Source organism: Nelumbo nucifera, chromosome 4 (genome assembly GCF_055504915.1).
Source record: "Nelumbo nucifera cultivar China Antique chromosome 4, China Antique-T2T, whole genome shotgun sequence".
Taxonomy (NCBI): domain Eukaryota; kingdom Viridiplantae; phylum Streptophyta; class Magnoliopsida; order Proteales; family Nelumbonaceae; genus Nelumbo; species Nelumbo nucifera.
The window spans coordinates 45,180,949-45,192,645 of record NC_142652.1 but is presented as its reverse complement, the minus strand read 5'-3'; the positions used below and the strand labels follow the sequence as shown (position 1 = coordinate 45,192,645).

At 38.4% G+C, this 11,697-nt stretch overlaps 1 protein-coding gene and 1 long non-coding RNA gene across 2 annotated transcripts; one reads left to right on the top strand and one right to left on the bottom strand.

Moving 5' to 3' along the window:
* Positions 1-1,428: 1,428 nt before the first annotated feature.
* On the top strand, positions 1,429-7,671 carry LOC148792246 (putative F-box/kelch-repeat protein At1g15680). The gene is made up of 2 exons (XM_088902683.1): positions 1,429-3,042; positions 4,126-7,671. Exons 1-2 carry the CDS (start codon positions 1,762-1,764, stop codon positions 4,138-4,140), a joined length of 1,296 nt encoding a protein of 431 aa, XP_088758809.1. The 5' UTR covers positions 1,429-1,761; the 3' UTR covers positions 4,141-7,671.
* LOC148792245 (uncharacterized) lies at positions 5,139-9,503 on the bottom strand. Its single transcript, XR_016085239.1, has 2 exons — positions 8,416-9,503; positions 5,139-8,310 (listed from the first exon to the last, which is right to left on the bottom strand). It is a non-coding gene; the product is annotated as an uncharacterized LOC148792245 (long non-coding RNA).
* Positions 9,504-11,697: the final 2,194 nt, after the last annotated feature.

The following is an 11,697-nucleotide window of genomic DNA, read 5'->3' as shown; positions in this document are numbered from 1 at the left end:
CTTATAGTAGTTGGGAAAATAAAGTATGTATTTCAGTTCACAACTTCCTCTTTTAATTATGAAAGGAACTACTAGCAATCTTATAGAATTTGGCTGCATATCATTGTTTTATTTTTGTCGAGAAAAGTAGTTGTCAGAAGGTTACTTGGACTTTTTGCTTTAAAGCCAAGTTCATAACTTCTATTGGCATGGAGGCTTTCTTGTTGGAATGGAGTTCGTACTGCAATTACATAATCTGAACTCAATTTTGATTGTTGATCATACGTGGTTTTACATTAATTAACAACAACAAATGCTTTATTTTTAATTAAAAATAATATAATTTACTATAATAACATTAATTTATTATAATTACATTTATTTTAATTAATAGTAAATAATTTAAGCTTAAAAAGTAAATATATTACATTAATTTATTGTTATTGTAAATAATTAATTTACTTTTTCGGAAATTATCATAAAATATTGTAATTTATTGTTATTTAATTTATTATTAGTTAATTAGTTATAAAAAATTATTAGAATTGTAGGGATGGAAATTTTCCATATAAAACTAGGTCCCTACCCTTCCCCGGCCCGAATGGGGCAAGTTTTCTCAAATCTTAAATGAGAATGGGGTGGGGATAGGGAAAATATTTTTGCCCCAAATTAGGGATGGAGTTTGCGTATAATTCCCCGAACCCGGTGGTACATTAGTATACTATATATAAATTTAATATTAATTTTTAAAATATCTCTAAGTTTTCCTCATATTCTTATAATCCTAGGATCCCATAATTTCATTTATAAAATACCTCCAAATTGTCATAATCCAATTCCTAAAATATCCCCAAATTCTCATAATCCTACTTGTAAAATATCCATAAATTAGATTATTTTAGGTGGTTGTCTCAGGGTGGGAAAAATTTGGGGATTCCTCATTCCCATGGGAAATGGATGCCTCGCCCCGAACCCGCCCCACCATTGGGGCCGGGGTGGAGATGGAGTAGAGTGCAAGGTTTTTCAAACCAGACCAGACAAGGAAGTGAGGAACCATTCTGGGTCTGGTTCCTGGGTTGAACAGTCCAACCGTCTGGTCCAAACGAACAATCCACTCTAACAGAAAAAAATAAAAAATAAAAAAAACGGTCAAAAACAATTATCCGGATCAGTGATTCAACTACCTGGGTCAGTAATTCACTGACCAAATCAACAGTTTTTAGCCAAAAAATGGTTTTGGAGTAAAACAGAACTGATCAAATGACCGATTCTCAGTTTTCTGGTCGGACCGTCCAGTCCGGTCCGCTTTTGAAAACGATGGTAGAGTCAGAGTGTCTTGATTTACGGGGGCGAGGGAGAAGGAAGGGTGCCCCGACCCCCATCCCGTGGATCGCACAGGCTCTCGTTAGTATATATTTGTAATTTATAAAACACCCGCGCTGTAAACAAACGCACTCCCAAACGGTTCTGTTCTTCGTCCATTTAAGGGTGAGAATTGAAATCGAAAGCCAACAATCGAGCGGTGTTCTTGTTTCGCCCAAGAACCGAAATGAATACAGTCGAGCGATGTTCTTGTTTCGCCCAAGAACCGAAATGAATACAGTCGAGCGATGTTCTTGTTTCGCCCAAGAACCGAAATGAATACAATCGAGCGATGTTCTTGTTTTCTTTTTCTGTAAAAGATGTTCTTGTGTGATAGAATGTAATATTGTGCTACATCTCGCTTCTTAAATTCTGTGTATCTTTCTTCTAGTTTTTGATCAGCAAGCGGAAAGCAAGAAAATGAGTACCTCAAGATTCCAATCTCCATTCGATTTGGGTATCGACATCGTTCGGAAGATTCTGTTTCGACTTCCCGGCGACGATGTTACTCGATTGAAATGCGTAAGCAGGAGTTGGTTCTATCTGATCAACGATCCGGAGTTTGTTCGGGCGTATAGATTTCATCGACGATTCGCGTTTCCGGGAGAACTGTTTGTTGGATTGTTTGTCCAGAAGACAGTCAATTACAATGCAAAGGATTTGGAAAATGTTTGTTTTTATCGATTTCTTGGTTCTAGCATTCAAGGTAAAGCCGGAAAGCAGAGGGGTTGGTTTAATTTGAAAGGTTCCCTGGATTTCCTTCCTTACCCGTTCCTTGTATGTGTTGGTACTCGACATGGACTAGTACTCTGCAGCAGCTGTCTGTCTCGTCCCTTCGTGCACTCCCCATTGTATTGTGTTTGTAACCCCGTTACCAGGCAATGGGTCATTCTTCCAGTACCCAAAACGCGGCATGGAAATTTGGTCCTGCATACTGGGTTTTTTGTGGATGAAATTGAGGGAAATTACTATGTTGTTCATGTTGATAATCTTACAGGAGCACAAGGAAAGCCTGTAGTTGTGGAGGCATTTTCTTCAGTGAATTGGGAATGGAAGGTATTAGAATTTGATGTGTCTCCTCCTCTGTCATCCAGTTTTGTGCTGGGACTGAGTTCACTTGAGCCTGCAGCAATTCAGCTGAATGGAGCACTTCATTGGTTATGTGAATCGGGAAGCATTCTTGCCTATGATGTCAAGGAAGAGAACATATTTTTTCTACAGCAACCAAACCAAATTATCAGGATAGGTGGTTTCTCTATGTTTCGTGGGTTTCTTCAGCTTATTTGCTTTAATGAACTTAGGACCTCCATTGACTTGTGGATGCGTGAGGACTACAAGAATGACAGTAACAGTCAATGGAAGCTTTCGCGGAGCATTATTGCGGAAAAGTTTCTGAGGGCATTATCTAAGACCTTGAGAAAGTCACTCAGAACTTATCTTCCTCTTCCTTTTTGCGTTGACCCCGCTCGCATTTCAGCAATATGGTTTGATGAATGGCACCCAGTACGGGCGTTCTTTAGGCTGGACTTTCGAGAGCAATTAAATCTTCCGTCGTTTATAGTTGATTATAATCTAGAGAAGGAAAGGATGCGACTCTGGAAATTCAATAGAGATCTTCCTCATTGGAATTTGGTCAGCTTTCCCTATTTTCTTCCAGAATTGCCGCTGTCTGTCCAACCTTCTGTTGTAAACGGGACAAAGGTAGGAACGTAGGAATAATAGGATGATGCAAGATGCCTTTCCCGAACATGTTCTATTATACTTTTTGATTCCCTACTAATATCAAAATTGGACATCCTTGTGCTATTTGTTTGTTTTAGAGAAGAATGATGACACGATGTCATTATTGAGTAGTCCCCTTCTTATTTTATTATATCATCTGATGTGGCATTGCTGAAATTTGTAAAGATTCTGGATGTGTCTTAAGTTGATCACAACTTTTGGAACCATAATCCAATCTGTAGGGGATTTGAGCCCGACCCCCTTTCAGAGCAGAAACGCAAGGCCGGGGTTTGAACCAACTTGGCAATCTCAAAAGATGCAATCTGTATGGGATTCTAATCTGCACAATTTCAGACATATTTGTGCCATTTCAGACCATAAACTTAATGTGGAGTCTTAGATCAACTTGGTCAATTTAATGTTTGTGCTTAAATCAGTCATCATAGCTACAGACTTCTGGTATGTGTGTTAGAGAAATCAGTGTTTATAATTCTTTTACATTCAGGAACCATTGGCAGGTTAGCACCCTCCATTTTTGCATTACTGGCCATCTTTAAAACATCATGTCAAATTTTTGCATGTGCACTGAGATTACTAGAGATGCTAAAGCAAGCATACCAGATACACAGCATAAACATACTTGACGGCTAAGTGCTATAACTGTTTGTTCATTTCAGAAGTTTTATGGTTTGTTACTAATGAAATTAATAAAATGAAGGTACAGTTGGTAATTTCTTTTTCTTTTAATTCTGGAAATGGAAAACAGATACCTTTGACTAGGACAATGCCATATATTTGATGGATAGAGTCATTCCAACTAGATTAGGTGGATTTGGTCCCTGCAGTGGGTATTGTCAGTGCACAGAATTAGCTAATTACTAAACATCTTGAACTGCTCTTGGTATTGACCATACCATTTGTTGGTCCATCCTGACTCATGCAGTCTTAACTTGTTTAAGGTTATTGAATTGTTCTGACCTACATTAGAGATTGGTGTTTATGCTTTAATGATGTATTTGGCTTGACTACTTCCAAAGAATCTGAATAGGAACCATCTTGCAGAGGTTGATAATTTGACGAGTTGACGATGAGGATTGCTTTGCCTGGATTAGCGCCATATACAAGGTTGAATACATTGTCCTCTTCCAATACAGATATGGAGCTTATTGAGGTGAGCAGGAATAAACTGTTGAAGATCATTAAATCATTTTGTGTCCATTTTATTTGATCAGTGACTTCAATGATTTTATAAGATATGAAAGAATTGTATATACACAGTAATGTGCCATGCACGCCAATGATTGACCTAGCTCCACCAGCCAGCAATCTCTCTTTCCTTTACAAATTCCCTTATAGTGAGTCATCTCCTTATCCTTTACAAGTCCATGATTCCTGATCATCATTGAACTAGAAAATGGGTTGCTGTAAATGAGGCATAAGGAAAATGGTTATATACTAGATTAATTGAAGAGTGATGTGCTCACAGAAACTGATATACAACTTTTTATGTTTTATATAAGCCTGCTTATACAACTTTTTGCTTGAAAGCCAATTTCATAACTTCTATTGGCATGGAGGCTTTCTTGTTGGAATGGAGCTCGTACTGCAATTACATAATCTGAACTCAATTTTGAATAATATAAATTCTCAAGCTTGACCCAAGCCTATTGAGAAGATGTGCAGCCTATAACTTGAGTGAGAACAGTTCCAATGATAGTAAGAAAACAGCTCAATTGTAATTCATCTTGTCATTTCCCATAATTGATCTTGGCAGGCAGTCATTTGATGCCTTCAAGACTTGAGGTGGATAGGGCAAGGTTCCGTCAATGTATCCCAATGGTCGATGGCCTCTAAGAATCTAAATCTGTGATCTCCATAGAAAAGGTTTGGTCCATCATGTTTAGCAAAGCTACGGGAATCTGGCGATAAGTTGTTGAATAATATTATAAGTTTAGCTAAAATCATCCAAATTTTTCAGAAAATTTCAGAAACATTAATAATCAGTTTGGATATCAAAAAATCATACAAACATGTCTCTGTTTATCATGCTAGACAACAAAAGAACACAATAGTAATTGAATTAAATGATAAAAATAAAAAATAAGAAATTCTTATTAAGCAGTGTCCTCTGATACCGCATATTACATACAAAGTTGAATTCAAATGAACCTGGGATCAGCCAGGAAATTTTTGAAGTTTGGAGGTGAGCAAGAACATAAGAAAGGCTCAAAACGTGCCAATATGCATGTTTTACATATATTTCACATTCATAATCCATCAACAAATGTGAGTGTTTTAATATTCAGGATAAATCCAGATCAGTAACCTGTACTTTGGGCTTAGTGTCACTTTGGTCCCTGAACCTTAAAACGTGTCAATCCAGTACCCGAACTTCCAAAACATGCCAATTTAGTCCCAGCCACAAGCAATCCGTCAGTTATCTCTATCACATGATGACATGTGCGACATAAAAGCTTTTGAAAATTTCCAAAAGGGGCCTTTTCTGAGCTGCTGAAAGCTTCCTTTGCATCAGAGCTCTTCAAGAAGACAACCCAGGCACAACTGTGGCCCATTGCTCAAGCTCTCATCATCTCTATAGGTTTACTCTCTTCTTCTGCATCAAATTCTTTCATTTTCCATATGTTTTGCTTTTATATCAGCTAATGAAATTTGTTATTTGAAGACAGTGGCCGGTTCTGCATACTTTGTCGGTCTGAAACTAGCAGATTAGGAGATTATGCTCTTGGCCATCCGATATGGTTACAACTGGACCCAAGGAATTAGAACCCTCTTAGGTCCTTAACGCACATTAGAGCTCTCACTTGCTTATCCATTAGGCCACATAACAGTGAAGCAAAAACAGAGCAAATAACTAACTGAACACTTCAAATCCAAAGAAATTTTGGTCTAAGACATTTGTCAAAGCAAGACTTGGTCAAATAAGAAGTTGATTTTCAAGAAGAAAAACTGAAAAGTCCTACAACCCATATAACAATAAGTTACTTTAATGGAGTGAGAAATATGTAAATCAAATAAGTTATCAGTTATGCAACTTAAAGAAAATGATGAAAGCTATAAGAGGATAATCTAAATTGGAAACAAATAACGAGGAAATTGAAGGAGGATTAAAGGTACCTCAATTGCTTCAAAATTTTAGTGTGTTCAAGTTCATCATAACCGTGGCCCATCGTTCAGCAGGCTCCTTCCCTCCACCTCTGTTTTCTATTCATTAAGGGCCCCAAACCTACTTAATATTGTGATCAGATCATCTTTTGATGGCAAAGAGAAACCTGGGGCAAATGTCATGAGCAATGATACTACTGATAAAGCCTCTTTATCAGTTCCCTCTTTACCATGGTTTGCCTTCAAATCCGATGTGCCAGCAGTATATTCTACCTTGCTGTTTGACTTCCCTGAGCTTGTTTGATGGGATCAGTCACTTGGGAATTAGCCTCCAAGGACTCTACCAGTAGATTGTTGGGCTCTACCAGATTTTTTTTGACAAACTACTTTTCTCTATCAGATTGGTTTTTGACAAAATAAATTGAGTATGACATTCTCCAAACAGTTTTTCGGCAATATTTCCTTTTCCGACTACATACTAGAACCAGTGAGAAGAACTGCTTAATAAAGAAAATTAGATGACACCTGAAGAACATTTGTGTCCTTTCGCACGTCACTTAGTGGCTGGTCAAGGATAGGTACTAAATTTGGCATGTTTTGAAAGTTCCGATGCTGGATTGACACATTTTAAATTTTGGGGACCAAAGTGACACTAAGCCCAATGTACAGGGTACTAAATCTTGAATTTTCCCTAATATTAATTATTTGCTTATTTATTTAAAAAAAAATAGTGGAATTGAAATAAAAAAGGAGTTAAAAAATAGTGGAATTGATTTGTAGAAATCAAAAAGGAGTTAAAAAAAATAGTGGAATCGATTTGTAGAAATAAAAAAGGAGTTTAATTGGCATATCCATTTCTTGTTAACCCTAGACTATACTCGAGGTAGATGGATGGCCACCTTAAAATTTTATTAATCATTATGAAAAAAAAAAGAAAATTACGGAGGACATAGCCCACCCCTAAGCGGAAATCATGAAGTATTACAATAGAGGTGTAAATCGGGTCGTGCCACCCACGGCCCGGCACAAATTTGGACTGGCCTGACATAACCCGGCACGATGGTCTACGGGCCGTGCCAGGCCTAGCACGATCATGCGGGCCGTGCAGCCCACAACCCGTGGATCGGCATGACCCATATATATAAATAATATATTATATATTATAAATATATTTATATAATATATTAATAAAATAAATATTTTTTTAATTTATTATACTAATTTATTTAATTATTGTATATATAAGTAATTGTATACACAAAATTCATATGAAATTAAAATTTTAAGATCAATTTTTTATAAATAAATAGCTTTGGCCTGATACACGGCCCGACCTGGCACTCTGACATTCATGGGCATGGATCGTGGCTATGCTAGGCTGACCCCCAAATTTTTCACTAAGGAGGTAAGCACGGCCCGTAACACCCCACGGGCCAGCATGGCATGACCGGCACCACTTTACACCTCTACATTACATTACAATACTCTAGGTTATAAACTGAACCCAACCCAATAAAAGAATAAAAGCAAAGGAAAACAAGAATAAAAAGATCAATCATTCTAGCAACAGGAAAACCCAATTGTGGTTTTCTTGGATCCACTTCTTAGCATAGACGTTGAACCCAGGAATATTATTGTAGATGTGCTACACCTTTTTCTATTCCTATATTGGCCACCGCATCTGCAGGCCTATTAGCTTCTCTATAAATATGAAAGACATTGTGGCATTCGATGAGTCACAAAGATTTTTAATCTCCCTTACCGTGTGATGAATAGCCCAAGCCCAAAGAGTGGTGAGTTTACAAGGTCGCGTTCTGTGCAAGTGTACCCTCGAATGAAAAGGAATACGTCATCTCATCCGTGTTAATCGTGAATTAATGGAACTTTTCTTAGTTATTAACCCTTCGGCTGGTTGAACCGGCTATTTTTGTTTTTCCTCATTTTTTACTCTCCTGCACCGAATCCAAGCATCCATCAGCGATTCACTGCATACATGCGTCATGAACGCATAAACCACCGGCAGTGGGAAAAAAATCCACCGTCCCCCGCCTTGATCGGATGACAAGAATTCTGTATCTGCTCCTCATAGAAGATAAAGTCTTGCAAATAACTGGAACGCTGGATCTGTCGGCAGCGGGAAATGAACTCGGTGAGAAGAAACTGGAACCCAGGCAACAGGAGTAAATGATCCGTCAAGTAAATGAACGTCAGATCTGTGGATCCAGTTACCTGGGTTTGATCCGTCGCCCTCTGTCGCGCTCTACAAGGCTGGTTGAACCGACAGAAGAAGCTAGAATTCAAGTCACCGGAAGAAGGAAAAAAATCCACCGTCTCACCGTTGCGGAGCTAACAACGAACAAGGGGAGATATCATTTGGAAATGAACTCCAGTGAGAAGAAAGGAGGGGAAGAAGAAAACAAAGAGAGATTGAATGAGAGATGGAATGGGTTGCGCCGAGCTCAGATTGGCCCCTGCAATTGGCCACAACAGAAAGCCCGCCGGTGTTGATCCACCTTCGTTCGCCTGAAGAAACCCACTAGTGTAAGGCTTCGATCTGTTCAAAAGAGAAAACAGGAAGTCCTTGTAAAAAATGTATCGCCGGAGTTCTCGCCGCCAATGGCCGCTGGTTTGAGTCACCGTCCGCTGCTGTAAGGTCGCCGGTGTATGGGTAGGGTTCGGTGGAGAGGTTTCCAGACAATCGAATATTTGTCTTTTTATAGCCGGTTGAACCGGTTATCCCATGTTAACGGTGTATTATGAATCTTGATCCTGGACGCGTGGTCGAATGTGATTGGCGGGTTTACGCGTCCAGTGAACGGTGGGTTCGAACGCGGATTTTGAGTTTACCATTCATTATCTGCGCAAGAATTTTATTGTCAACTTCAATATATGATGTTATCGAGTTTTAATTGAAAACCCAGGTTCATAACATTCTGAAGGGCAATTGGTTACGAGAAATCCACTATGAAACTACTCTCATTCTCTAATGGGCTTTGGGTTAATTTGAAGGGTTATAGCCCAATGCCTGTTATGGTCTTCAAACTGAGGAGGAGAAGCTATTTTGTTCAAGTCTTGAACACATAAATAATTTCTGTGTGTAAATGATGCTCATATTTACAGATTTTGCTGTTTAATAGCATGACCGTGCAATCACTAGTTATGATATGGGAGTGCAATTAAGGCCCCGTTTGGTTTATAGGAATAGGGGTCTGGAATTGGATTTGGAATGGATTATTTCGATTCCAACTGTTTTGATTGGGTGGAGTTGGAATCTTATTCCCATTCTTGCTGGAATGGCATTCTCCTATTTGAGGGAATGGCGTTTCTATTCACTGCCCCTCCTTTAGGAATGAAATCCCATTCCTGCTGAGTCCAATTCTCATTCCCATTTCTATCTAAACCAAATAGACTATGGGAATAGATCATTTCGATTTCGAAGAATTCCAACTCCAATTCTAATTGCGAACCAAACAGATCCTAAGTCACTAAATCATCCAACTTCTCGAACTTGAATAGTGTGTATATTGTGTTCAAATTTTTTATGGCAATTCCTTTAACAAAAAGCAAGTGAAGAAGCAACATTTATGAATTTCACGGTACACAATGTGTTTCAAAGCTTTTAGGGAAATTCCAATTGATCTATTGGAATAAAGTATCAGCTTTTCTAAGCCTTAAAGAAGTCTTCTTAAACCATTTTAAGTATTAGAAAAAATAAATAATGTACTAATGAACTAATAGCTTATCAACCATCTCCATTTTTATGCAGTCATTGTTGATCTATCAGCATCACACATTATGTGTGTTGCACATGTGCAAGCAATTTAATAGATGTCTCAAGATGCTCGTTTTATTTATTTAGTTATTTTAAAAATTTATTTATAAAATATAAGTTTTGACCATCTAACTTAGTTGTGAGAAAGAAATTTGGTGGAGGATAATAGGGGTCATCTTTTTCATGTTTTCACTAACCTCTGGCACCTAAGCGTGTGAATATCCCTCTCACAATGGTGAGTTTTTTTCCTCTTATTCTTGTTAATAGGGTTTGTACAGAAAGATTGAAATGGTAGGGGATGAGGATGGATGCGGTTCTACGTTTTGAGGCTTTCGTCTCAGTTTGAGCATCAATGTAATTGGCTTTCAAATCTCTCTCTTCCAAAGGGTATTTCCAGTGGGAGGTGTTTGCTTTGTGGGTGAGTTAATAGAAGTTTTTCTCCGCATAATGTCAAAGGTTGTGGGTGTTGTTAGAGGAGTTGGGTGGATGCACTGATGCACACCTTTTGGATAGGGTCACCATGGATAAATTGAAGATGTTTTTGGTGCAGTTTTGGGTGGTGCGGTCATTTAATATGTGTTTGGGTTGGACGTATATTCATTAAACGTTTGTCTTTAAATTATTTGCAAAAGTGAAAAAATAATAATAAATTCATTTATTGACACTTTGATGCCACTAGCAAAATAATAAATAAACATTTACCTGGGGAAGTGTTAAAATGAAATTTCTCCCAAAGGTAGATTGCACACGTAAATCAATGCCTGTTTTTGTAAGTCTATACATGCATGCGAATCCACATGGAGGAAATGCTGAAGTGATGCCTATATGATAGTGTTTATTCAATAACGCCCATGATTCCAAACACACGCTTATAGTGTCTTGGGGGCAGTTTCTTGTATTGGCGATTTCCTAATTCATGGCACCGAGTTCTTGACGGCATTTGAAATGGATGGGATCAATGTTGGTTTTCGTCCCGTTCTTTTGAACGTTTTGGGTTCGCTGGAATGGATTTAGATTTGGAGCACTGTTAGCACCTGTGAAGATGGAACTACAGATGTATTTTTCCGTATTGTATTGTCTGGAGATCCAGTTTCCGGAGATCATGGTCTCACGGTTTCCGGCAAGTATGTTGCTTCCGACGTTTTTGGCATTTCAATTTTGTGATCATCAATAGATCCATGTGTGTAGCCGTGCCGTGTAGGCGTGAGTTACGCCACTATTCCTTCCATCTCGGACATAGATTTCATGCATTAATGGCAGTTACAAGAGATGACTGTTTGGACAAAACTTTTGGGATTCTGCCAACTACTTAGAATGTGGATGTCATGGCTTTTCTAGGAGTTTTGTTTTTTGAACCTTTTAAAAGGTTTCCTGCATACACGTATCCTGATATGGAACGGTAGACCACTTGTCTTTTAGTTGTGATTATTTCATCCGGTTTTGGAGGAACAGTTTGTTAGCCATCTTTTTTTCCCCTTCCACCAGATTTGAAGTTTAATGTTGATTGCCACTAGATGCGTTTGAGTTTAACAATCAATTCTCTCCAAATCCCTTCTTGTTTTAGTTGTTGCTGGGACGCCTTGTTTGGGAGTTTCTTGTCGAGTTTATCTCTGTTGGAAGTCTGACCCTTCGTTTTGGCGTTTTATGGATTTAAGCTGCAGAGTCCTCACAAGCTCTCTCTCCCGTGCTCAGGATTGGTATCTTTTCTTCAGCAGATTGGTCGATAATCTGGACTTGTT

What these genes read in the sequence shown, in the direction of transcription:
- LOC148792246 (XM_088902683.1), top strand. Translation starts at nt 1,762, where the DNA reads ATGAGTACCTCAAGATTCCAATCTCCATTCGATTTGGGTATCGACATC.